The following is a 27715-nucleotide window of genomic DNA, read 5'->3' as shown; positions in this document are numbered from 1 at the left end:
CAAATAAACCGCTTTGATGCTGCTCCATGGTGAAGTCTACAACTTAGCATAGAGGACGAGGCAAACAGACTTTCACATTAGAGAAGAGGAATTAGAGATGAAGAAAGCACACACTTGTACTGAACTTTCAGAACAAGTTATTCCAGTTTAACATTTTTCTTCCTGAACTGACGTAGCATAAATAAGAACCAATGAACTAATGAAATGCAAAGCTTATCCTGAAGCATGAAAGTATTATAATTGTGCTGTGCTTTGCTAATTTTAGAAGACGAAGAAGAATGAGTCTACTATAATAAGTGAAATGTAAATATACAAAGCCATCCAATCACCCATACTGCATTCAGCCCTATTATTCCATTCTTCTCTGTATCTTATCAATTTAAGACCACAGGAGTAGCAAGGAATTTCTCTACAACCTCCAGCTTGCTAGATAAACAATATCTACTGTATTCCAAAGGGAAGTTTACCAGTTACAATCTCCTTTACTTCAAGGCTGAACTTCTGCCCATAGCTTTCTCCACCCAAGACATACAGAAATGTCAGCATCATCACAGTGCTCCAAGGCCTTCCACCATCGTCTCTGCATCCCAGGAGAAATCCAGATTTTCATCACTATGGTACCAACACACTGGGCTGACATCAGTGCAGGGTGAAGGCTGCAGTTTCTTACATGACACTCAAAACAATTGGCCTGAAAACGTAATGAAAAAAAGAAAGCAAAACCAACAACTACTGGAAAGTTCCAAACAATGGAAGATCTTCCCTTCCAGACACTATTTTCAGATAAAAATCTGTTGTAAAAGCCAGTGTTTCACACAAACCTTCTTCCAGGAACTTAGATTAAGAAGGTCAGATAACTACAGCAAAAAATGGAGATAAAAGCCATGAAGGAAGCTAGACATGAGTATATGTTTACCATCTCTGCTGCAAGTTTCCCTGAAGACCTCTGGACAATATAACCTAATGCAAACCACAACGTGCACGTTAAAAAGGCTATCAGAAAGGGAAAAACTCAGGAAATCAAGATTATGAAGCTGCATTTCCTTCCAATCTTTTCAGAGAGTGGGGAAAGCAAAAAGGAAAATACTCTTTAAATGGTCTGTTACAGTGGAGCTATATTTTCAGTCTTAGGAAGAAATTTTATTATTGCTTTCATGTTAAAATCAAAATGTCTATTGTTTTACTGAAACAGAAGTAATAGTTCAATATTTCATTTTATCTAAATAGCTTTCTACAAAGGGCATTAAATCAATGGGCTATGATAAAGTATTTCAATTCATCTAGATAGTATTTCTGATATGACTCTTGTTGGAAACTTCAACCTTCTAGTTTGAGAAACTTCAGGTTCTTAGAGACACACAGATGATAACGTGCTAATGTTTGAAAAGGACAACAAAAAATCCATTCTAAGCAAAACAGAAGCAACCACCCAATCTTTACAACAGACCAGATTCTATAGCCAAAGCAGTTGTCAGGAACAAAACTGGCAAAGGAACATATCAAATATAGAACCAGACTTCTTTCATGTTATTTTTCTTAACAGAATAGGAATCAAGTCACAGTACCTCTGATTAATTAGCTTACTTGAGAAATCCTTTACAAAGCTTTGCATAGGATTAATTCATTAAACTTAGTCCAAGAGGAAAAGAAAAAAACCCCTGTAACTAGAACAATTTTCCTTACCATTGAAAGTGTTACGCTGAATAACTATTACATTCTTTTCACACTAGGTCTTCTCAGTGAAAGAAGATGTTCATAGTAGCTATGTAATATAAAATAAATATTCCTATGATGAACTCCAAGAGCTCACCAAAAGAACAAGAAGACAGTGAGCTTGAAGGAAGGTTTGGAAAAAAAAAAAAAAGAAATCACCATGCTTGATAGAAACTGTCCATCAATACAAAATTTCAATTAAACTTAGAGCAAACTGATAAGGAAGGTAAATGGAAGCTAAAGATTTCCTTAGGCACTCAGGTCACTGCCCACCCCCAGCCCTCTTTGATTTAACAGTTACGATATTTTTTTTTACTATGTTTGATTTCCCACAATCTGCAAAAAATTGGCATCACCGTTATGAGGTGTTTCTCAAAAAGCATAGAGATTTCATGTGCCAATAATGTGTCATAGCAGAGGGACATTTAGTTAATGCCATGTAAGATATTACAGTACATTCACTTAGCTCTGCAGACTTTAACCACACTCATCCAACAAGACAGGCAAGTTTGGCTTATACAATACGTAAACAAGCTTTAGAGCAAACATGCAGTAGAACAAGTTGAAACATTGGTTACATTAGTTAAACCTCATTACACCTGAGTAGCCTCTTCATTTCCAGTTATTCCCATTAACAACACTGCAGGTTAGCAAGATCAGAAAACAGCAAGTGATCATCATCTCCATCCCCCTCATTCCAGGAATACCTTTACAGAAAGATGCAGCAGAACAATCGTGAGAGTGCACAAACAGCTCTGGACTTCTTCCAGGTTACTTTCACATCTATATGCAGGCAGCTCTATCTTTATCCCCCAAGTACAGTCATTGCAAAACCCAAGCATAGAGGCTGATCAGTTTTAACTCCAGCAGCAGCTGCCTTTGGTGCTTTGAACTACACTGGTACGTGCAGGACCCTGATGAGGTAGCTCACACAACTACTTCCTCTTGGACAGCAACAGGCTTGAGTTACATTATGGCACTCGGGATACAGAGATTCCCTCCTGTGTAATTAATTCTGTCATGCATCATTTTTAGATCATTTTCAAGGAACAGTGGAAACAGAAAGCAGTATCCTGAATGGTCATATTACCATGGTAAAGGTACCTCCCAGCTCCAAACCACTTCAGACTTGCCTGGCATATACTGGGAGAAGAGTACCCGACAGAAACTCAGTCCAGGGAGGCTGATGCTGTAGAAACACTGGAAGGCTCCAAAGCTTCTTACCCTGGTCAGATGAGGGAATGCATGTGGTAAAAATCTGCTGGCTTCAGGTTTTTAGGGTTTGGGGTTTTGGTGGTGGTGGTTTTTGTTTTGTTTTAATATGTATTTTATTATTAGAGTAGTGAGATCATCAAACAATAGGAAATTTGGCTTTATAGTTAAAATTGCATTCTTTTAGAGGCCAGTTTTCATATTTGTGTTTGCTTTTATATCTCAGTGGAATTTGAATCATGCATGCTATTTGGGGCTTCACTGAAGGATGACCACAGAGAAACTTTACAGCTGATACAGAAGACAGCAGCTTATCTTGGCAGTGCTCCTACCAGAGCACAGATAATTCCCATGCTCTCCAGTCCGTATTCTGTCAATTGTTCCTATGCACAAATTCAAGCCAGTTCAGCCTTAATAGATCTCCACACAGGCAAAGCCCTAGCTACAAAGGAATCCCTCACTCTACTCATATTAGACTAAAAAGGAGCAATTATGTTTAAAGCCTGTTAAATGCTTTCCAAGCAAAGACAGAGATGGGACCATTTTTCAGCATGAAGTCTGCTGAAAATATTCATGGTCCCTTCCTTCAGTAATGTACAATCTCAGAAAGATGGAGGATAGAAGAAAAATGGGGGGGTGGGGAAGTTAATTTTGCATCCACGCTTTTTTGTTGAACATGACAAATATGTAAGAAAATACTATACCCAGAGTAACAACTATATTGAACGCTACCATCCTGCTTGTCCAAAACAAACTTTACTCTTCTAACCATAGCAATATTTCACCAAAATACACAAGGCAATAGAACAACTTACAGTTCCTTTGTACACATCACAAATTACCCTTAATTAAGAACTGAATGTAAAAGATACTCAAGTTCTAACAGCTTAAAAAGGAGCTTAACCCCAAACTTAACACAGAGATAAATGTTAGAGCAGACAGGAGAAATAATGAGGTAAGTCCCTACAGAGATCAGTGCCGTTCTGGAAGGCTTTAGATACAACCTTTAAGTAGTCAGAGTTTTGTGAATTCATGGATAAAACAGTTGCTGTATTTAGAACTATACATCACAGTTAGCAAGCCTGACAAAAAAGCATGACACCAGCTATAGCTGCTCCTGTCTGGAAAATGACACCTAATGCCATATCATCTACATACTCCTGGAACAGGCAACTGTTAGAGTCAAGAAATTTGACCATCAGGAAAATGTGGGTATATGTCAAAGAAACAGATAATGTGAACTGCCAAGGCAACATGCAAGAAAGCAGAAGATATACTTCATTTGGTAACAAAACATTAATGATAGCAGTATTCTGAAGACAAGTCAGAGGAGAAGAGACAGCATTTAGAAACACAGAGACTGAAGCATGTGCCATGGATGTAAAGCCTGTATCAAATGAGTTGGGGAAATCATCAGTGGACATGAAAAAGCAAAGACAAAGAGATACAACTTACCAGAATAGCATAGCACAGTGGTACAGTGTCACAGGGCTAAATACAAGAGCTCAAGCTCAAAGAGTTCTATATAGTTGCTATAGTGAATAAAGACTAGGGGGGAGAATGAACTATTGACACAAGAATCAGCTTGGAAAAGGTTACCTGTAGGCCTCCACAGGCATCTGTAAAAGTCATGAGGAAAGACTGAACCAGACAGAAGCCAAGGTTCCCCAAACACAGAGATGTACCAGTAGATAGCTTTCTGGGAAGGCTCTTGGCTCTGATTTTTGCTTCCAGCTCCCCCACACAGATGACCTCCTGGGCATACTGCAAGGCTTATTTATTTAAACAGGTTCTTATCCAAAGGATACAGGGATGGCTCTGAAGATCGTGCTGCTAGGAAGGCAGAGAGATCTCTTTTGTCAGCACATCAATAATTCCTGTTTAAACTGTTTAAATTGGTTTAATTACTACATACACACCAAGAGGTTATGGTAAAAGCATAAAAATATACATATTTAGAACGTATACTTATTTGGATGCTAAGGTAAGAATTACCACACTCATTGGAACTTCAACATGTTCTGTCAATTTCCTTAACGATACTTAATTTTTAATCCATAACTGTACTCATTTTAGAAGACTCTCTCATTCTTCTTTTTCCACTAATACACAACTAACACACCTAGGGTTCAAGCAACATGTCCTTGCTATCACATACAATAATTATCCAAAGCTAAAGTTTCTGAATTATGCCATTGAAACCTTAAAGACTGGATGGGTTCTGCCTAATTTGCACGATATGCCCTTGGGCAAACCTGTGAAACTATCCTTTTAACTCAGAAGCCACACTCCTGCAAGAGCATATGCATCTAGGAACCTTTTTCCACAGATGAAAAAGGTGGTGAACTCAAAGATCTCTTCCAACCTCAACAGTTCTATGATTCTATAATTCTAATGCTATTGGGGGATAACTGTAGTTCAGTGGGACTGCATTTAATGGCCTCAAGGAGCTTTCTTCCACTCAGTCTCTTTCACCCACATACCTGGTGGTTTATAGATCTGTTAAAAGAAATAACTGATCGGTGTGGGGCAGCGCACTTCTTTCTAAAAAGCCAAGATTAACACGTTGAGTCAACAAATTCTATTTTGAAACAGTTTAATTCTCTGAGAAGATGACTGCTTTTCCCAAATGATGCAGACATGTCTGCTGTTGTCTGGGCCAATTCAGAGGCTTGTTATTCACTGCTGGGTTGATTTCAAAATCAGGCTACCCCTTTCAGAAAGTTGCAGAGACTATGACATCACATTTATGATAATTTGTTGCACAAGCACAGAGGCTACATCCCTGGATTTTATTTCGTGGGAAAGCATGTTTTCACTACAGTCTCAACCATTTTCTTGGCTTACATCTGCTCGCAGAGTTACAAGTTTTGGTATAAAGCTTACTGTGATTTTTTTTTTTTTCATAACACTACAAAAAGGTGTTTTATAGCAACTTAAAGACTGTGCAGTTCAATTACCTAGAGAAATAGTTGTACTTCAATTAGAAAATTACTGGAATTTCACAAGCAACTCACAGAAACGCTGCTTAACTTCTTGCTAACAATCACACAACTCTCCATCAAATCTGACTTTTAAAGAAGGAAAAAGTCCAGCACCCTTTGAGGAGGCAAAGTTGTCATCACCTTAGATGACCAGCAACAAGGCAATCACTGAAATTCAGTGGAAGTGCATAATTAAATAACCTCAAGTTCAAATGAAAAGATTTGCATACCGATTTGATATGCGTTGACTAGAACTGATAAAAATAATACCATGGAACATTACAAGACAGCTTAAAGCAATGCAAATGACTGAAAATTTTGCTTTGGTCAGTATTATCTTCATTGTAACCAGAAATACTTTATATGACAAGCTTAAATTAAAAGGCAATAGTAGACAGGTCCTGTAATACTATAATTACAGGACCCAACCCTTACATTTTTGCTTCTGATTCAGCAAAACTTTCACCATACATTGTGAGAAGGGCACAAAAGCATTTTCTGCATTATTTAACACAGCATTTCTTGAGTGTACAATATTTCGTTTCAAGGATTCAAAAATGGATTAAAAAAGAGGATTAAAAAATCCCATGTAGCTGTTTCCACATACAGTTCCCCCATGGCTAGTGGCTGCCCAGGGGCATTGTGGAGTCTCCTTCTCTGGAGATACTCAAGACCTGACTGGATGAGCTCCTGTGTGATCTGGTATAGGTGATTCTGCTCTGGCAGGGGGGTTGGACTGGAGAATCTCTCAAGGTCCCTTCCAGCCCTAACATTCTGTGAAATAGGCTGCTGTCATTTTATACTGGAATATACTATAAACACAATAGTGTCTTCCAGCACACTTCCTTCTTCCCAACTCCCTAGCATTGTTCATCACCTAAATTGTACCTCAAAAAAAAAATGGCTTTGATACTGCAAATTGTTACTGGTTTAAGAGCTTGGGTGTCTAAAACATAGCCTAGTCCAGAGGCTAGATAGGTCCAGGGGTGGACCCGAAAGTGTCATCTTTTGCTATTCCATTCCCATAAAGCCTGTATCTCCTCTCTATAAATGAAGAGCTGTCCAGCTGTCCAGCCCCCTTCTCCTCTCCCTGCTCCCTTCCTGATGGAGGCTCCCTTATCTTGGGTTTGTGGGGGAGTGGGGCCTGGTGCTGCTGGCAAGCTGAATTTTAAGCTGTGTCATTTGGACATGGCAGGGGGGAGGGGAGGGCATCAAATTTGAGGCCTGGGCTTTTGGCCTGGTTTGGAGGCAGGCTGTGGAAAGCTTTGGCCTAAGGATGTTTTTGGAGAGCCGTGGCTGAGGTGGACCATGGATTTTTCTATTTTATATGCTTTTATACTGCTATATGTAGTTGTGAATAGCACTTCCACTTAAAAATTCGATTCTTTCCAATCCTGTGTGGAGCGTTTTCTTTACTCCTTTGGGAAGGGGTTAAAGAGCATCTGTCTCACTCCCTAAACTAAGACACAAATACAGAAAATCAATTTCAACCCCAACCATAGAAATCAGTAACTCCTCCCACTACTGTGGAAAGAAATGTAAATTCTTTCATTCCTCACAGGCAAACAGTGTAAGTAGGCAATGACAACAGAAAGAGTATCCAACCCATTCACAGCTTCTGAGATGAGCTACCATGTAGGAAGATAGCAAACCTTTGAACAACTTTTGAGAAGGCTGTGTTTTGTCTTTGAGTTGGAAAGAATGTAAACACCTTGTAACTGAAGAGGAAGACTAGGCAGAAGTTGACTGGATATGTTGAGAAGCTTGTTTGTCAGTATGACCTATGGTATGCTTTGCTTGGACCCATGTCAGTGAATGGATAGCCAGTTGGGATGTGGCAGCTCTGTATTAGAAAAGTGTGTAAGTTGACTATGTAACAGAGTAGTAGGCTTTGGCTTTGGCTTATGATTAAGCTTTTGCTTTGCTTTTGCTTGTGCTTAGTACTTAGCTTAGTTACATAGGCAATAAATAGGCAATAAATGCTTTTGCCTTTCACAATAAGAGTCTTCTCGTCTTGGCGTCACCTGGAAGCACCGTAACACGCAGCCTATGAGAACACCACGACTGATGCTTCAATTACAAATGGTGACCCTGACTGCTACAATTATACTACCAGGTCAAAAATCTCTCAGGCTTATCATTCTGAGGAACTCCATCCTCTACTGACTGGCTAAGAAAAAAATGGCACAAGGGAAAACCCCAAGTTGCTGTTCATGCACAACCTCAGGCAGGAGAAACTGGAACATGAGGCATTCCTATGACATGTAACAGCAGAGTTCCTTTGCTTTAACCCTCTTTTGTGAAATTGGTATTAAACTAGGCTACAGTAACATTCTGATGCTTTGTTTTATAGGCACAACCTGCCAAATTCTTCTTTTTTTCTTTTTTAAGTCATCTGCAGGGAGAACATGCTTCCCATACTATGTGCAACACTCACATCAAGGTGAGCTGGAACTGCCAAATCTCTTTTAAAAGACTGCACGAATATGAAGTCAGTGTAACACTGAGGGTGTTCTCATCTAGTTTGTACTAAATATATTTGACTTATTCTCACCCTCTTCCCATCTCAATAGGAGGAATTAGAGGGAAGCAAAGATGCACAGACAGATAAGAAGGTACAAATGCAAAGCTGTCAAAACAAGGGCTGGATCTTTCCTCTTCTATCTGCATTTATCAGGTCAAGTCCATCTAATAGTTCCACACATAGCTGCAGTGTAGGAGCTGGAGTGTTCAGCACACTAGGGCTGGTTTATCACAATTCAAGACAAATTTTCTCCATAAAGGTCAGGAACCAACAGAATGCCAAGTGCATCAGGGGAGGTGAGGAATCCCCATGGGTATGTCTTCTATGCATCATTCTGCAGCCACAATTAATTAAAAAATAAAATTAAGGACTTTCAAAGCTTAGAAATAAGAAAAATAAGAACATTGTGGGCAACACTCATACATCTTTTACAAACATGGCCTAAGAGGTCCAAGCAGGCTGATGCAGGCAGATTACATCTCCCACAGTGCTCTGTGTTATCTTCTTGCTTTGCAGTGAAAGGAGCCAAAAAATGAGCAAAGCTCTAACATTAAACCAGACCATGCTTATCACAAGTGACAGGTTAGATGGCAGACACACTGTATCTCAGCACTTTGTGTACATGCAAGGCATAATAGAGAAGAGGCAACACCAACAGCAGGAAGACTTAAGGCAACCTAGTTGCTACTAACTTCAGAAGCTTGTAACCCACTGTGTATACTCTTTTTTTATAATCTGCTACCATCCACCTGCTTGTCCTGATCAGCTGAGCAGCTACATCAGTTTACAAGATTGCAAAGAAAAAGAAGTGTGCAGTAAGCAGCCTGCCCAGCCCTTACACAAGTGAATTAGCTTCCCAAGCATACTGCCAATGGGACCCCCCAACCTTCACAAATATAATTTCAACATTTGGAAAGGTGCCAGAAGTAAAATGTTTGTTTACTGCACACAGGAAGAGCTACCTATGATTCAGACATTAGGAAGTGACAGGAAGGACTAAATTATGCAATTTAAAAGTAGGAAAATAAACAGAAAATCGTTGCAATGAGAGGAAGGAGGAGGAGGAAAGGACATGAGAGACAGGAGATTTGGATCTTCTCTCTCACTTGTGCAGGGCTGAAGTGATCATCACAGCGGGAGGCCCCCGTAGGATTTCTTCACCTTTTAACCCCCATCCTAGAGTCCCTAGCCAGGGACTTTCCTCCTTAGCACTGAGTAAGAAACATCTGTCCAGTTCAGTCTCCCAGCTGGAAAGGACAGAACTTCTTTATTGCCTATTTTGTTTAAGCAGAAACTTCAGAGAGGAGCACTCCATCTGCTCTCCCTTTAAACAACAGCTACCAGAAGCATAGGATCAAAAGGCGGCCAGACAGGCAGCTCATTTTCCAGCCAGCTAAGGGAGGCAGGAACATATTTCAACTCTGCCAGATGCTGGTTGCAGAGATTGATAGGAAAACCTCTTCCCGTAAGCAGAAAGCAGAGAAGCACCCCGATGGGAATAGCACTGCCTTCCCAGCAGTTGTTGGAAGTAACAGAGCATCTCAACAGTGTTGCTTGTGACTTTGCACCTCCCCTCCACAGTTTGTTTGCCCATTCCACAGCTACACCAGCAAACAAGATCTGAGGCACAGCCAGTTATGGCTGCACTGTTAAGAAAATGCCACTGAAGAACACTAGCAATGATGGTGCCTCCCTACATAATCAATATAGATCTTCCCACCGCTCTCTTTATAAATCAGACAAATTCCTACTCTCTTCTTACCCCTCTCTCCCCATGGAGCTGCAGGGATTCACAAATAAACAGAGCCATTGGGTCATGGAAAAATGTGAAGGAGTGTGAATTACCGTAGCACCGAAGGACACACCATAGCAGAACACTCTGTAGTCACTTGTCCTGGACAAAATTACCCAGGGATGAAACCAGGGTTAAGTTTCCCAGTTTACACTAAAGAGTCATTTCAATGCTGCTCCTCACTTTCTATCTTCCCTCCACCTCATTTCTCCCTTCCCCTCCTCAAAACTCCAGAAAAGAAACCCCAGGTTTTATCTTAGTAATGACTGACTCCCAAGTGCATGTAAGTGTGTTCTGCCTGCCAAAAGACCTTCAGTAGTGAAGAGCAACTTAAGTTATTTTTCAAAGTGCTGACAAGCTTATGCAATTTAGCTTCATTTGTGCAGACAACTGTATTAGATAGGTCTTAACTAAGAGCGTGACATGACCTCAGCTTTAAGCTTTAAGGGCATTATTTCATCCTGAGTAACAAGTCATTAGACTGCAAAACTTATCCACATAGCATGATGCAAATAATTGCAGCAATAATTGCATAGAAACAGTAAACTGGAATGTATTAGAACATGCAAGATGCAGGAATATACTCATGCCTTATGCCTACTTTTGCCCTTCTTAAAGTATCTCCCTTGCAACAGAAAAGGATTTTGTAATTAAAGAGTTTATCTCATGCCACCATGAGAGCATCACACAGTGTAACATGTAACTGAACAACATTTCTTTAATGAAGAGCACCACAAGAAATCACAGAATTATATAACAAGTGAAATACTCAGAAGGGGTAAGTTTTCATCAGTTAGTGGCTTAAATTTCAAATCAAGTTAATGCAGACCACTGCTTTCTAGAAAAGCACAATTTCCAGATGGCATCATGCCCACAGCCTACCTTTGACACTTCCAGCACAGCAGCAGAACTAGGGAAGTACTGCATCACATGGGAGAACCAAAGGAATAATTTACAACATAGCATTTTAGAAGTCTCCTCTTATCACACCCCAGACCTCCAACTGCTCACATTTCCAGCTTGGGGATTCTCTCCAAGACCCCTGGAATCTCCTACATTCCCAATGTGGACACCACATGGCAGAGCAGCCTCTTATGGTTCAAACTGCAATCCATAGCCCCCCTTCCTCACTAAATCATACAAGAATAAATTGCCAGTTCATCTCCAGTCCACGTATTACTACATCCTCTTAGTTGTTCCTTGATAAAAAGAACACATCATCAATCCTTGCAATAACCACTAGGAGCACCAATTATCCCCACAATCTCTTTCCTAACATGCACCTTACTTTTCAGTGTTTGCTGAGAAAGGGAAGACTTGCTGACAGTATTTCACCAGATTTTCAAGGATTCAGTTTTAAAAATCAGAACTGTTGGCTAGATTCTGTATATGGACTTGAGAGTTCATCGAGATTTATAATTGCTTACAAGCTCTACACCAGCTGGTTTCAAAGAACAGTACTTCAGAGTATTAATCCTCCCCTGCACCATCCCAAAACCAGGCACCACTCCTCTTACTACATCTGATCCTGCTGAAGGATCTACATGGAAACACAAACGTCAGAAAACTGTAAAAGAAACATGCATTAAGTGTGAATGGGAACATTTGTCTAGCACATTACGTGACTCAGTGCAGTTACTCTTCATACAAAGGGAAAATGACAAACTGACATTATTTTCAGGATGTCTTCCTTCTTTTTTATAAACAAGTATCATTCCATTCTGAAACTTAAAATCCATTTTTCATCCAATATCATGTATCTATTTACCCTTTTAATAAGTCTCCCAAATGGACTGTCATTCTTGTGTGTTGATTGCAAAGGTCTATTTGAAGGCATGGGTATTAACTTTGTTTGAATAGCTTCCTGCACCTCTTACTCCATACTCCAAACCTAATTCTGTGAACTCCTACTGTCCACAATAAACACTTACAAAAGGTTTATTCTGTTTTTAAATCCTAAGCCCCATACAACACAGAAAAATAAGCCAAAGCCTTTCTATTTTTGTGGTGTTTTCCTTTCTTCCCTTTTCTTTGGGGACAGAAATACTGAAGAGCCTGGCAGTAGCTGTAACCCCAGAGGGAGGAACGTGCTGGCCTGCAATACTGAAACCCATCACATTCCTCCTGGGGTGGAGACAGGCTTACCCTGGAGGAAAGCAGGCAGCAGATCTGCCATCACCCTGCCCCAAGGCTGGCTGTGCTGGAAAGTAGGTGGGGAAGCAGATTTGGTTTGTGACAGCCACTATCTCCACTGCCACGAAGGGTTTATCTGGTGGTGTTTTCACTTATAAAGCAGTATGACAACCTGCAAGTGACCAGCTATCTGGCTGAAAAACTTGTGTGGAAACCAGGCAAAGACACGAGGTTGCTTTTCTCCTGCTGGGCAAGCTCATCCATCCCCAGGTACAGTCTTGCCTGCACATAGCCCCACACCAAGACTCCCTATCTGAGCCGGTCAGCCTCTGACAGAAGATTACCTCCTTTTTAAAAGCAGAGAAAGCAAAGCTTTCTTCTGGCTTCCTAGAAATTCTCAGAGAACAGAACAAACACAGCTCCTGAAAAATGTTTGGTTTGGTTTTGGTTTTGGATTAAATTACTCCATCAATAAATTGCTGTACAAAATGAACCAAACCTTTCCACTGAACTCAGTTCATCATGTGGGGCCTAAACTCAGCTGTCCAGAGGTGACAAGCTGGTACACTAACTTGATACAATACCCTAGGCAGGAGTGTCACCTCTTCAGCATGGTATGTTTTACACAGAATTATTTGTATTACTATGTGGAGACATTATATATAATAATACACAAGCCATATGGACACAGCTGCCTGACTTTTTTTTTTTTAATTACATGTTGTTGTACCACAAGCTTCAAGAGAGACAACTATCATGCTGTCATATATCCCAAATAATTGCCATTTACCTGAAAAAGAGGAAGAAAAATGTGTCACTGTGACCTCCAGGAGTTCAATTGTAAAGTTGGCATTTTGGTGCACAAATTGCAATTAAATACATCCTCAGTTTAAAAAAAAAAAATTAATTAAATTAAAGGATGGTTAGAGAGCTCAGAATTTAATTCAGCCTCTTTCACCTCACACAAAGTTACCTTATAAACATTTCCCTGTTGGATACCGTTATGGAGACAGTCAAATACTACACAAGTTAAGATTATATTTTTATTATTTTTAGTTTTTTTTAATTACAACTACAAACAGTGTGGTATGTTCCAGTGAGCCTCAGAAGTTAATCAAGAGAATCAAAACTTTGGACAACAGCTGGAAGCGAGACCAAAAACAAGCATACAGCCCCCCATTAAAAAAAAAAAACAAAAAAAACCACCGAAAAAACCCCAAACCAAACCAAAACCAACACAGACTGTGTAAGGTTTTATTGGAAGGCAGGGTTGCTTTTTTTTTTCCAGAAGAAAAGCTCAAAAATCAAACCAGCATATTGCACTGAACAGCACTTACAAAGCTTGCACTATTTGTACAACTATGAACACTTTTCCTTAAGTAAACAAGCCAGAGAATTTGTAAAAAAGTAACTGCAACAGCCTAATCAAGAACTGATAAAAGGAAACTGAGAATAAACAATACCTCATCTTCAGTCTGGAGATCACAAAATCCCTACCCCTGCCCAACACCCAACCCCTAAGAGAAAGAAGACTGGAGTGCTGCCTTAGAAATTACTGATTTCTGCATATGAGGATCTGAATTCACATGAGAGTCCCTAAAACTGCAGCAAGTTACACTGGACTAACAATATCCACCTGAACGCAGCACAAACCTGCCTTGACAAGATTCTCCCTTTCTGTCTGATCTTTCTGCCTGTCTTGCCTGTCTTGCTCAAGTAATTTACGTGACATAAGGTCTGTCCCTCCTAATGAAATACTGCAATTAAATTGCAACAGTTCACATTGCTTCTATTGGCAATAAAATGGTTAGTCATTGAAGTACCAAAAACTTTTAATGTAATTTTGAAAAAGCCTCAAGAAGGCTGCCAATGCAACCTACAAAAGAAGTTGAGATGAAAAAAAATAGGGAGATGTATCTATGCTGAAACAAAAGCTGCACCACATCAGTTGTACTCTCCTTCTTGGTTTAGAAAACACTTGGTGACATCTATTTTTAGACTAGAAAAGACTAAGGAAGTACAAGATACTCAAGCTAGAGATACAAGAGCCATCTAAAACACACAAAATCACCTTCTCCCTTAGTGTTCTTTACACTTTTTGCCATGAACCAAATTTCATGGGAAATGTATTCTAAATGTCCGTAAGAGATGACATTTGATTCTTATCATCTGATCCAAAAGTCATGTCAAAAGGAAAGATTAAAACCCCCATGCCTCAGAAGTGTTCAAAAATTATTGTAAGAGTCTTAAAATTTCAGAAGAGAGAAAAGGATACTGGAAACAGTTTTATGTCTGACACTTTCTTCTCTCTAAATCAGAGCGCTGAATACCAAAAAGCATAAATGAAAATGGAAGGACTGTCTCTCGTTTGAAAGAGCAACCTGGTTGACCAAAGGCCTCCAGAACTAATGCTCATTGTGACAGTCAAGTCCTATACCTTTATTTGGTAGGCTAATAAAAGCATTATTTTCTCAATACACCAAATTCACATTTCACACAGCTGCTCTGGGCTTATGACTGACAAGGAGGTATGCAAAACAAAGTCATAAGCCATATAATTGGAAGTTAGATTTGTGGCATTTCATTTCTTCTGGTTAGTACAAATGTTGCTTACACCGATTGTTCAGTGCCGCAAGATTTGGTGCGTTCATGGAGGAGCAGCCACTATGCAGCATCAAAAAAGTGGGAAATGCTAATTGGTTTCTCCACTTCCTTACCCTGCTCCCTGTTAGTTCTTCACCGAATTGCAATCCTCCGTGATTAGCTGCACCAGATCTTGCGAACACACCCACCAAAGACAAAAGCTCGGTGAAAGTGTATCCATAAGCTCCTATACATGCAACTGAAAATGATCTTAAGCTTCACTCCCCACCCCCAAGAAAAAAAAAAAAAAAAAAAAAAAAAGAAGATTCTGAGTATTTCCTCGTCTCTCAGCTGTTATGGTCCCAAATTAAGGGTTACCATTTAACATCTGTTAAGGAGAAAAAAAAAGTTCACATCAGGAATATCTTTAGAATATATCTAGCTTGCTTCAGCTGTCTAGTAGCTCACCTGCACCTCAAGAGAAATGGGTCACTTTCTACTACTTGAGTCTCTACACCAAGAAAAATTGTGTTCACGCAGTTCAAGTACTGTCTGCCCACCCAAGCTCAGAAACACTTAAATTACCAGTGTACATCAGGGTGGCATACTCCATAGAACAACTAGGGGCAGATACATATCTCAGTACATGCATATTAGACTTCATCTGTTTTATATGCTGCTGCCTGCTCTTACCCACTGAAACCATCTGCTGGTAGTTAATTCAGAGCATATACCATAGGTCAAACACTAACAGTGCTGTAGCTTTGGCAGCAAAGTTTTAACACCAGCTGCTAACCTCTTGTCAAGGATGATAGATACTTGTACGATGAGTTCCATGCCCCTCAAGTGAGACTCATACCCAAACAGCAAAGTTAGGAGGTAGGTATACACCCAAAATCATACCAGAGATCATTTAAGCACCTTCAGCCAGCACCTTCAGCCAGCACAAAACACAACATAATCAACAAAAGACATTACATTTAATCACACTTTCAAAATCATTTAGGGTTTACTAACCCACATCTAAAAATATGAAAAGTCAAAATACTGGTTCCTGATAGTGCTTTGCAGAAGGAAATGGACAGATTTTCTTCCAGAAGGAAAGGCTTCTGCATGAACATCAATTCCTGCAAGGTCTTCAGCTTCTGGAGGAGCACAACGAAGTTCAGAATATTAAGACATCACATAATATCACTTGATTATACTCATCTGTCTTGAGTTAACTTGACCCAGCTCTACAGAGACTGAATGATGTCAAACACGTTCATCTTGTTGGGTTTTGGTTTTGTGTTTTGGTTTGGTTGGTTTGTTTATGTTTTCGTTCGCTTTTGTTTTGCTTGGTTGGTTGTTTTTTGTTGTGTTTTTTTTTTTCCTCTGTAACCCAACTAGCTTCTAAGATCTGCTTACTATGCTCATGCAAGATCACAAAAAAAAAAAAAAAAAAAAAAACACCACTTTAACACAAACAGGTGCCTTCCAGAGAAAGGGTTTTTGTCAGGCACTGCAGCTTCTACCTGATTACAACTATTCTGCTGAATAAAACATTTCTTAACACCATTACATATATCTGAGCACATTTAAGTATTACTCAAGACAGAAGAGGCACCTATGTGATTAGTGTCAAAGAGCAACTGCCAAACAAAACCACAGTAAAATATTCCACTTCTACTACTTTTGTACCTATACTGTCTGAGCCTACTATAGTTCAAACAGCACTAACTACCTTAATAGTCTGGCACTTTTTTTTAGTCACTGTCTACAGCTGAGACCATCAGAATAAATAACAGGATTGTGTACGCAGCTTTGTCTGAATTGTATCAGTGCCACTTCTGTCCTCAGGAGATCAAGCCTCATCTCATTTTTAAATAACTAAATGTACAATCAATAGGAATAGTCATATAACCACAGGAGGTTTAATAATGATTACATAAAAATGAAGGTTTCCTAATTTACTTTCAAAATGATCTTCTGAACTCTTTGTAAGTACAAGGAAGGCTATCAGACAGAAAAATCTGAACCAATTTACCCAATACAGTGTTTTCTCCTTTCCCAATATAGTTTGTAAGGTGCTTTTGATGAAGTTTTACCTTTTATCAAATAATTTCACTCTAAGTGGGACATGCTAGAACACTGAGAATTATTACATCAGTAGACGTTCTACAAACCAGTTCCATAAGCAAACCATCAACACTGAATTCCTGATTTTAAGCACATCCATTTTTCACACTGAGCCCCAGCCACCCACCAGATGAAAGTGTAGTAATTCCAGGAGAGAATTTAGAAGTCTTACTCTCATTCCTTCAAGCTTTTCTCCCTCACTTTACCAAGTACTGCTGTGTTTAAGTATCTGGCAGTTTCTTGGCATAATGGCAGTAAAAATCCTCTGCGTTGCTACCACAAAGAATCAGCTATTTTAACTGGCACCTGCACAGCAGAACTGCAACATGGCAGAGGACTGCTAAGCCAAATTTACTATCACTTTTTCAAGGACAGATGAGGAAAAGAGGGCTTTCCAATTCTTTAAAAATAAGAGGACCAGAGCAGAAGTACAGTAGGTTAATGTGACAACATGAACATTTGCAAAGCTGAAGGCAACAGAACAAGTGGGGAAAGAAGAAAATACAGAGAGTAGCAGAAGCTGTGAATTGTAGCAGTTCTCCATCCCTATGCACAAACAAGTTCTTTCATGTACTCGTGCAATCACAGTGTATGCTGTAGAGACCTGTGCAGGATTGAGTCCCAGCTCCCTTCCCCTTTTCCTTCACTGTATCCAGATCCACGCCTTGGACCCTCCAGCTGACACAAGAAGTTAACTGCATTTTCAGAGATCTGTTGCTGGAAACGACCAGTCTATTCCAGCAAACAAACTGTTCTGAATACCAGCTCCAAGGGAACCAACAACAGGTGCCAACAGTTATCAGAAAGTTACTTCTGTATCAAAAAATACATGAACAGAACATGAAAATAGGACTCCTTTTAAAAGGGTACAAAGATATCCACAGCATTAAGGCATATATTCAAGGAAATCTGGTTTTTCCACCTGCAGGACAGGGTTGGTTGGGTTTTTATCTTTTTTTAGCCTCAAAATGACTGTAAGCTAGCTTTAATGCCGTGTCCAACTGTTTCAAACTAAAAATTGTAGTCCCTGTGAAACATATGTCTATGGACTAGCTTCAAAGTGCTCCTTTCCGCCCTTCCTAAGAACTGAAACCATATTTAATGGCAATTTCAGACTTTTTATCTCCTTTCCCAGATGGTAACCTGGGTTTGCCCCAACACTTGCACACGGAAAGAGCACAAAGTTCTGATTTTCCATATATACAAGTGAGAAGTATGTGCTGCAGAAAAGCAGTTTCCTATTGAAATCACTTTCCCATCTTTTCATCTGGTGCAGCCTCTTGAAATATCACTGGTATAAAATACAACTTTAAAAAACACAGCTCTTCTGTGCCTCAGCCTAAGCATAGAATTACAGAGAGCATGAGCCAACACTTCAATCCATGCACTCAGCTAAAGTTCATCATCTTAAGTACGTCAACTTTTTGTTTGCTTGAAGATGGCGATCACGATGTCAAGGTCACTTTTAGGTCTTTGAAGTGAGTGTGAACCTTTAGTCTGCAACTGATCAGGCACTGCAGACAAGCAGGAGGAATTTCACTTTAAGTCCTCATTTAAACAACTCCTTTATTTTATCCATGCAGAAAACAAAGTCTAAAACAATGTGCAAGATTTAAACTTATGACCTTACGACCTACAGTGAGTACAAATGTGAACCCAAGTCATGCTCACTACCACTCCAATACTCTGCCTTCTCAAAAAGCAGATCTTCTTTTCAACTACAAATTAAAGAATTACTTCTTTAGGACAAGGAACCACTTGACCAGCACTGTAGTCAAGGTTTTCCCCTCAAAGTTTAGGATGTTACTGCAGTATAGAAGTGAAGCTATAAATACACTGAAAGGGCAGTTACATGGAAAAAGGCAAGTGTATTTAGGGACTGATTTATGGTATTGATTTAGGAAGGTAAATTCCTGTCTGTTAACAGAGAGCACAACTGTACATGATTTAGAGTCTGAGAGGGAAATTTATTCAAACTTCAAGAACATTAATACTGCTCTTAATTCTTACACCTTAGTAAAGCAGCATCCCGTGAATATACATATACCCATGGAGGAGCAGTCAAAAACATTGCCCAGGTCCCATTCAGCAGTGAAGCACAGCCCTGGTGTGACCACCAGGACATTCTCTTTTCAAGTCTGATCCCATGTCCTTTGCCTGAACAGGATTTTTGTCAGAGAATGGGTCATCCCGAATATCAGTTTTTAATTTAAAAAGAGTCACACTGAGATTCACATTCACAGATCCTCAAGTGAATCTGAAGGTTTAGTTGCTTCATTTAAAAAAAAAAAAAAAAAAAGAAAGCATAAACCACATCAACACCTAACTGGATAAATGAAGGTTAAAAAAAAATTTTAAAAAAGAGAATGGAAAAAAAAAGCAGGCCCAGCATTTTGTCCCAATTAAACAGATGCCGTGCAGGGTGCCAGCGGGAAAGGGCTCTGCAGCCGGGATGACTCCTGGCATCACCCATTCCTCCTACGTGACTTGACAGCGTCTCGGCCGGCCCCGGAGAGTCCGGTGCACGGCAGCACCGTCGCTGCCCTGTCACCAAATCTGCCCTCTCAGCAAACGCGCTCCATTTTCCTGGGAGCTCCGTGTCTGCTCCGCTACAGCCCCGCTAACACACGCACTTCTGAGCAACAGGAGCCTGAACTTCAAGCCTGAAAAAGGCACTTTTCTTGCAGCTCCCTCCTCCACCCCCCTCAACCTTTTTCCCCGATGCAGAGGGCTCCAGTCCTAAGGGCAAAGTTCCCCCCACCGCAGCCCCAGCGGGGAGGGCTCCCGGGGCATCCCCAGCTCCCGCCGTCTCCGGGCCAACAGCGCTGGCTGCTCTCCCGCCAGGAACGACTTTGGGCCCACCGCACCGAGCCGCCCCCTACCCACGCTGTCCCCTTCCATCAGGCACCAGCACCGGTAAGCAAGTGCTTATGTTAAAAATAAAAAAAATACAATTTTTTAAAAAATTATATCTATCTATCTCAAGCTTGGATCCAAAAGGAAAAACTCCGCCTCCATCCCTCTCCCGACTCCCTCGGAAAAGCGATAAACGCAGGGCAGGAACATCTGACCGCTCGGCGCCCCTCTTTAAGAAGGGGGGTGGGGGGGTGGGAGGAGAGAGAGGAGGGGTGAAAAAAAAAGGAAAAAGAAAAGGAAAAAAAAAAAAGAAAACAAAGAAAACGAGAATAAGAAGAAAGGAAAAAAAAGAAAGAAATAAAGGGTCGGGAGGCCCCGCGGGACACTCTGGGCAACAGTCCCGGCCGAACCCGGGAGGCGGGCGGGAGGGCGGCTCGGCGCGGCACCGCCGGGCCCGTTCGGGAGGGACCGCGCCGAGAGGCCGGGCCCGACGGGAGCGGGAGGAGAGCGGGGAGCCCCTGCCGAGGGAGAAGTAAGGGAGAGGAGAGCGTGGACCCCGAGTGGAAGAGGGCACTCACGTAGCGTTTCAACTTCTTCTCCGGTGGGGACTTTCGGAGCCAACCCGAGCAGACCACCTCCCCGCCGCTCATGGCTGGGCCGCCTGCCCGCCGGGGCACTCCTTCTTCTTCTCCGGCAGCAGACGCGCCCGGGCCGGGCCGGGACAGGCCGAGGGTGCCCCGAAACGCGGCAGCAGCAGCGCGCCCGCTCCGGCCTCCCGAAGCGAGGGAGCGAGAGAAGGGGAGGGACGGGGGAGCGGTGTGTGTGTGTGTGTGTCTCTCACGCACAACAATCAGCCGGAGCGGAGGGACGAGCGGGGCTGAGGCGGGAGGTCGCCCCCCTCTCTCGTCCTCTTCACCGCCGCCGCCGAGTCACACGAACATCGGGAGAGACGACAGGGGCGGCCGCCGCCCCGCCGCAACTTCGGCTCCGGCGTCCCACAGCAGGATCCAGCCGCCGCCCCGCGTCCGTGGCACCGCCCCCCGCGCCGACCGGGACCCTCCCGCCGGGGAAGGGCCGCGGGGGGCTTCCCCTCCCCTCGCCCCGTCGCCGGGCCGAGCTCAGCGCCGGCCGCCGCGGCTTCCCAGGCTTGCTCCTTCCCCTTTCCCCTTCCTCCTCCCCTTGCACCGGGAGGAGTGGATCGGCCGGCGCTCCTGCCTCCTTCACCTCCAGGGGGGAGCGGCGGAGGGAGGGAGGCGACCGCAGCTAGGTCTAGCCCCGGGGCTGGGGGGGGGGGGCTACTTCTCCTCCGGGGGTCGAAGGGCGTAGTGGGATGGGGGTTTACCCCTGTGGTATTTCACGGGACGTCGTTGTCGTCCCCCAGTTTTTTTACCCCAACTGCCCAACTTTTTCCCCTACAGGTGGGCCCCGGCAGGCCGGATTACCGGACGGCCACCCTCCCCGCCCCCGCCCCCGGCCTCCGCCCCCAGAAAGGCCACAGGGCCCACCCGTAGCCTGCCCACGGGGCGCGGAAGGAGAGGCCACGCACGCACTTTAGGCAGGATATCACCACGGAGGGATTAAATAATACTCCGGCCGGGATGTCCTTTTTTTTCAATACATTAAAGGGCGACGTGTGGGAGTGGGGTGGGTGCGGGGATAACGGTGGGCCTCTCAGGGATGGATCCTGGGGGGCAGGCTGTTGGTTGGGAAAGCGCGCGGGCAGTGCGGCCAGGGCGGGGGGGGGGGGGACTGCGGGGATCGGGTGGGGCGGTGCCGACGGGCCGAAGTCGGGGGGGGGGCCGACCAGGGCGGAGGGTTGGGTGACGGGGATGGGGACCTTCTTTGCCGATTTGGCCGGGGCGGAAAGTGTAGAAATTGGGGTGTGAGGGTACGGGGACAACACCTGTCCTGGCAGCTCCAAATTCACTGGTATGGGGGCGGGGGGCTGATATTGGTTTTACATTATATTAAATAATACATCTGCGTTTGGATTGGTCATTTTCTTTGATTGCAACTACCCAGCAGCCCCATACGAATTCCGTTTCTTAGGGAGGGGGGACGGGGAAAACCACCCCCACTCCTTTTTTCCCCATTCAAAATAACCATCCCCAATTAAAAGGCCGTATAATTATAACTTACACATCATAGCAGTATTATTAACTTTAAATTACAAATAATCATAGGGAAAAAATGTAAAATTCGGCTCGTAGGCGAAGTATGAAGGTGCCTTAAGCTAGAGTGTATATACATTTAAAAAAGGTAATCATAACACTAGAGTTAAAAAGTGTTTTTTAGGTCGGTTGAGGATGGTCGGGGTAGTATTAGGACCATTTGTGCTGGTCGTGTCGGGAGGGCCCACAAGGCCCCGGGTACCAGGGCGGGCGGGAGAGGGGGGGGACGGCTAAGTTTTCCAGGGCTGATGGCATGAGAATAGCTGATGCCAAAACTCGACGCAGGCTGGGGCCCTGCGACCCAACCGGCTTGACAGACCCCCCACCCCATAAGGCACCCCCCTCCGCTACCTTTACATGCCGACCATTTCCCGGCCACAAGGTTTTCCCCCAAATTGGTCCCCCAGTGTAATTTATATATACATGATAATGAAGTTTCGACTGTTCGTGCCTGCTTATTTCCCTGCTGCATTAGTGATATTTTTAAGTGGCATGTCGAAGGGCCCAGCGCCCTTCCCTGGGAAAGAGCCGCAGCTCCCGGTGTCGGGGCGGTAGTGAGGCGGTCCCCGAGCGGGCCCTGCCGGCGGCGGCGGCAGTTCCTCCCTGGAGCGAGGCGAGCGCCGCCTCCGCTCCTGCTGTCGTGAGGCGGCGGGGAGCGCCCTGAGCCGGCACATCGCCGCTGGTACCGGAGCAGGTGCCTTTCCTCACTGTCCCCTCGCTTTCCCTCCTGGCTGAAGGCAGGGCTTTCTGGTCTGTGTGCGCACAAGTAAATACTCCCAAATAAAACAAAACCCCCAAGAGTGATATGCAGGGCAATCCTAAATGCTATTCAATTAAAAGGGAAAGAAGAAACTCCTTCATCCTCTCCGCTGTTGGTGCTGTCTCTTCTGCTCTGCCAGATAGTACCTCCAAATAAATATTTTTTAATTTTATTTTTAAATTTTGCGCTTGTTTGGGGGTTTTGTTGTTGTTTTTGGTTTTTTGATTGGTTTTGTTTTGTTTTTGTTTGTTTTGTTTTTACAAATTGCTAACTGCAGGCGTAGTCTGGCATGTAGTGATTGTTCTTCCACTGCAGAGAAATAGTCCCCCTAGTGTGCTGTTGAAGGGAGTACTGCGACGCTGCGAGTCATCCAGGTATATCACGTTAAAAAAAGTTACAAAGTTATTCATGCTCCTGCGTTTTAACAGGGGCAGAAGTAACAGGAAGATTAAAGGTGAAAGCCTAGAGGCATTAAAATCGGTACATCAATTCCACCATAAATCTTTTCACAATAATTATGACATGTAAAAGCACTCTTAATCACTAAAAGAAAGATAATCTAAGAAGATATTTTACCAGAAACATCAGAAAAAATGGTGAATGTTTGCCTTTATAAGTATTTAAAGTGCAAAGATCACAGCATTCAAACCATCCTCACCTACATTTCTGCACATTGCTGTTTCAAGCTGCCTTGCTGGGCTGTTGGGAAGAGTGGAAAAGTGACTTGATGTATGCGTTTGGTAAGCATGAACTCAAAACTGCTGCTAGGGTTTGATTTCATGTTGGGTTTCAGCATAGCTCTTTTGTTTGAACTACTAATGCTGTTGTTCAAGAATCACAGTATATGAGATTATCCAAGCCTCAGATAATACCACAAATTTTTTTCAGTTTCCTTTAGAAACCTGGAGACAATTCGGTATGGTCAGAACAAGAACATGTAGCATCGGCAAGCACTTACTAGAAATGCCATTGGCATTCGGGTGTTGTAGCAGGATTGAATGGTTCATTTCAATACCATTAATTAACCCATGTCTTGAGAGCAAATCAAAGAAAGACAGAGTCTTGTGGCTTAAGCAGACTCTATGGAGGCACCAACCAAACAAGTTACCTGCTCAAAAGACACCAAACTGTCCCTGAGGTCAAATTTCAAAATATTCCATTTGTATTTTCAAACATACTGAAACCAGTGTTAGCCTGGAGTCCAGCATTCATTTTCATATACTGGTCATATATTTGTTTGTTGATTCATTTTCCTGAAAATAGCTATCTGGAGACAAATTCTCTGTGTGGGTTTCATCCCTGACATATAATGACAAGTTGTAGGATAGGGAAAAGGAGTTAATGTCAAGAGTGGTGATAAATAATAAGTAATAAAACCTGCCTTTTAGGTCATACCTTGTTGTTGAACCTAATCACAAGCCTCCACACTGGACATAAAAAGGATTTATTGGTTTGTTGGATTGCAAAGAAGAATTTCCACATGGCTAGCTAAGATGCTCCCTTTCTAGTCATGGTGGTGGATTCCCCTTTCTGCTCCCAGCTGTTTGGGTTGCCCATTCACAGTTCCACCCGCGCTTTCACTAATCACCTTGAGGATTCTCTTCCCATGTAAGTGAACAGCCAGCAAAACTAACAATGCTAGTGCTGTGGATTTCTGTGCATAGCCAGCAACGCTCCATAGTTCATACCTTAGATACCTTGTTCTAGGGGAAACTGAAGCAATTAAGAACACCAATAAAAGGCATAAAGAGCATGATATTTAGGCCTGACTCTTCAAACATCTGCATATTTACAGCTGTAAAACTGTCTCTGAAGAGAGGTCAGTGGTCACATCTAAAATAATTACACCAGTTTCACTGTGTAGAAAGATCCTTACACTCAGCTACATTAGGCTAGGGCATAATTACCTGAATTAGGATAAAAGTCACAAAGACCTCTGCCAAGAATTAATATTTCAGCTTGTTTGCCTGCTACAGTTTTGTTCTGAAAGTTTACACACCATTAAGTGTGCTCCATCTTGAAATTCTATGCAATAGGGCTTGGCTTTGGAAGTACCAGTCACCCCCCAGGATAGTCAGTGCTTGCAGGACTGCTGTAACCCTGTGTCAGGACACAACCACCCTTTCCCCTCAAGTTATTTCTGTGCCAGCATGCTGTTCTCAGGAAGCCCAGAGGATAAAGGTCCTTTGAGCTCAATTAATCACACTAAGGTCTTTTGTGTTTCTGTACAGGGCCAGTACTGGAGGAAAACGGGTTTTCTTTGCCTGGTCTGTATATCAGTGATGGTCTAAAAAGCTGCAGAGGTCTCATTGTGCTCACCAGGATCAATCCATCTCTCTTGCTTTGCAGATAGTCAGTGTTTGTGAGGAACTGCCACCTTATTTTTCAAATGAGGTTCCCTTGCTTTGGACCCTCTTATTGTTTTTTTCACCAGCAGCAAGAATACTCTCAACATCCCATAGCTGGCTTGCAGTCAGTTGGGTTACTGAAGTTTGGGGTTTTTTTCCTCCTATTTCTAAAAGGCAGCTTGCAATTGGCATCTGCTTGTGGTCAAGAAGAAGAGGTGCATATCAGAACAGTTAGAGAAGGGAGCTCAGAAGGGAGCATCCATCCCCATTGCCTACAGCACAAAAACCACTCCAGACACAGCTACCACACCACCCATGTTGCCATTTCTGAATCCCCCATACTTATTGCTGTCCAGAACAGCACCTACTGTGGGATCAGATACCATCATCAGCTACACAGTGCACAAAGCACTGAATAAAACACACTTTGACCATCATGGTGATGCCATGCCCTGCTGTATGATGACTACAGACATGGTCACAGTGCTTTGTGCCATCCTCCAGCTCACTCTGCTGGAGTATGGGCTCACCTGACAGTGGTTTCATCTCAGTTACCACCTCTCTTCCATGAGCATTTGTGTGTTGATTCCTCCATTGACTTTGTGCTCTTTCACAAGTGAGTTACAAAATGTTTTAAACAAGTCCTTCAAAATTTTGGAGTAGACTATTTATATATCTCACCAGATAAAGTAGGTCATGTGGAAATCCACTTGCCTCTGGTTTGCCTGCCAAGCCGCTTTGACAAAGGAAACAGGAGCTGATAGAGGAGGAGATTAAATTCATATGGGTTTGGGTTTTAAAAATAAAAATGATGCTAATTCCTCATGCAAATAGGTTGGAAATTCTGGGCTCACATAATAAGACAGTGCTTACCACAGCCCCCAAGTTTGTCATAATGATAGTATGAAAATCTGTGCACTCCTCTGAAGCTTCACCCTGCAATCAGTCAGCTGTGGCTGCTGCTAGTGATCCCTAAACTCCTCTATGCCCTGTGCTTCCATCTGGAATTAAAATATGTGCTTTGTTATGACACAAGAAATTTAACACTCTAATAGAAATCCTAATAAAAATTAACTGAACCCAAAATCCTGCATGTGAAACCATATGCTGAAACATCTTTATGCAACAATAAATTAATGCAAAATCACATTCTTTTAAGCTTGGAAAAAAAACCATTTAGGCATGTGTTTTTATTTCAGATAGTTCCCTTTTGATTTCAAAATTATTCCCAGGTAAATTGAATCTACAGTGTTCTCTTGATCAGTACCTGGATGACATTATCTGCTGTTTCTTTCAGATTGTAGTTGTTAAGATTGTTTGGCAAAGAAGTTGAGGAAAGTAACACAAAACATATGTAATTAAATGAGGTGACTCTATGCCCACATGTTTTAGAGTTGTTCACTGGTTATTAAGCTACCTCTTGTCTGTTTTCTATTATTCAGTTTAATATTGATGTAGGCAAATAAAGGCAAGGGTATATTGCAGAACCTGTACAGAAAAGGGCCTCCTTTGGGCTAATACATTGAGATTTCCTTTGTGATTTTTGTAGAAAACTCTCCTCCCCATTTCTGAAATGGAAATTCACTGGTAAATGTTTGTCCTCTGTTTTTTTGCCAGGGGATCAGTTGACTACCTTACTTCATACAAGGGAAATTCCCTTTTATTTCTAGACTAAGCAAGGAAGAAAGGGCAGGCTGGCTGGTTGGCCAGCCATGCAAAAAACCTCTTCGGGTCTGTGCTGTTCAAAAATTAATCAGCAAGATTTTCCCTCCATAAGGACAATACCTTTGCACCTCTGTTCATGTACAGAGAATATATGGGATTTTTTTCTGCCACAGGAAGTCTTTTTCAAGTTCAGCACAATGAGAACTTAGTAAGTCATACATATTTGGTTTGGTCTTGTAATAGAAATAAGAGTTACTGTAGAGATGACCGTGGTTTCAGGGATAAAAATTAATGCATGGTCATGTAAGAGACTAATACTCCAATGTGAAGCATGGTCAAGAAAGCATCACCCCAGCTGTTAGGTTGGTCATGGATTGTTCTCCAAAAACACAAGGTGAAGATGTATTGAAAGCCTCATGGAAGATAACTGTATTGCAGTGTAGAATAGCAGGGACCTAGCAGGCTAAGCAGCAGTATATATAAGGACATTGCAGGCTGGTGGTTTCTGCTACATCATAGAAAAACAGGCTTACGTCAGAGAATATTTTGGTTAGAGAGCCTTTTCATACAATACAACCATTTCAGTAATTCAGCTTACAAATTCAAGTATGGTAATACATTATGTCAACTAGAAATTCTGCTTTTTCTTACCTTTCTTTGTTCAAATCTCCATGCTTAAGCAGTTCCTTTCAACTGGTGTTTTGAAAATAAAGTAGGGAAATCAAAAGATCACCTAGAAGTATCTGAAGAAAGAAGGGGAAATGTCTGAATGCCAGACAGGGTTAAAATGTGTCTAGCTGAAGCTCCTGTCTCACCCTAACAAGAAATACACTGCAGGGCTCCCAAAGTTAAGTTA

General features: G+C 42.3%; 2 protein-coding genes across 3 annotated transcripts in view; one reads left to right on the top strand and one right to left on the bottom strand.

Moving 5' to 3' along the window:
- Window positions 1–20565, bottom strand: part of GAB1 (GRB2 associated binding protein 1) — a 96157-nt gene extending 75592 nt beyond the window's left edge. For both annotated transcript variants that reach the window (XM_054392354.1, XM_054392355.1), the window contains exon 1: window positions 20494–20565. In XM_054392354.1, coding sequence (XP_054248329.1) covers window positions 20494–20565 — 72 coding nt within the window. The remainder of the gene's footprint in view (window positions 1–20493) is intronic.
- Window positions 20564–21470, top strand: LOC128975376 (basic salivary proline-rich protein 1-like). Its single transcript, XM_054392237.1, has 2 exons — window positions 20564–21182; window positions 21334–21470. The coding sequence occupies exons 1-2, from the start codon at window positions 20564–20566 to the stop codon at window positions 21468–21470; spliced, it is 756 nt and encodes a 251-aa protein (XP_054248212.1).
- The last annotated feature ends 6245 nt before the right edge of the window (window positions 21471–27715 follow it).

This window comes from Indicator indicator, chromosome 25, assembly GCF_027791375.1.
Source record: "Indicator indicator isolate 239-I01 chromosome 25, UM_Iind_1.1, whole genome shotgun sequence".
In the NCBI taxonomy this organism is placed as follows: domain Eukaryota; kingdom Metazoa; phylum Chordata; class Aves; order Piciformes; family Indicatoridae; genus Indicator; species Indicator indicator.
This window is presented reverse-complemented; position numbering and strand designations above follow the sequence as displayed.

What these genes read in the sequence shown, in the direction of transcription:
- LOC128975376 (XM_054392237.1), top strand. Translation starts at nt 20,564, where the DNA reads ATGGCTGGGCCGCCTGCCCGCCGGGGCACTCCTTCTTCTTCTCCGGCA. An exon ending in AGGGAGGCGACCGCAGCTAG is followed by an intron (nt 21,183 to 21,333) that starts GTCTAGCCCCGG and finishes TTTCCCCTACAG; the next exon opens with GTGGGCCCCGGCAGGCCGGA.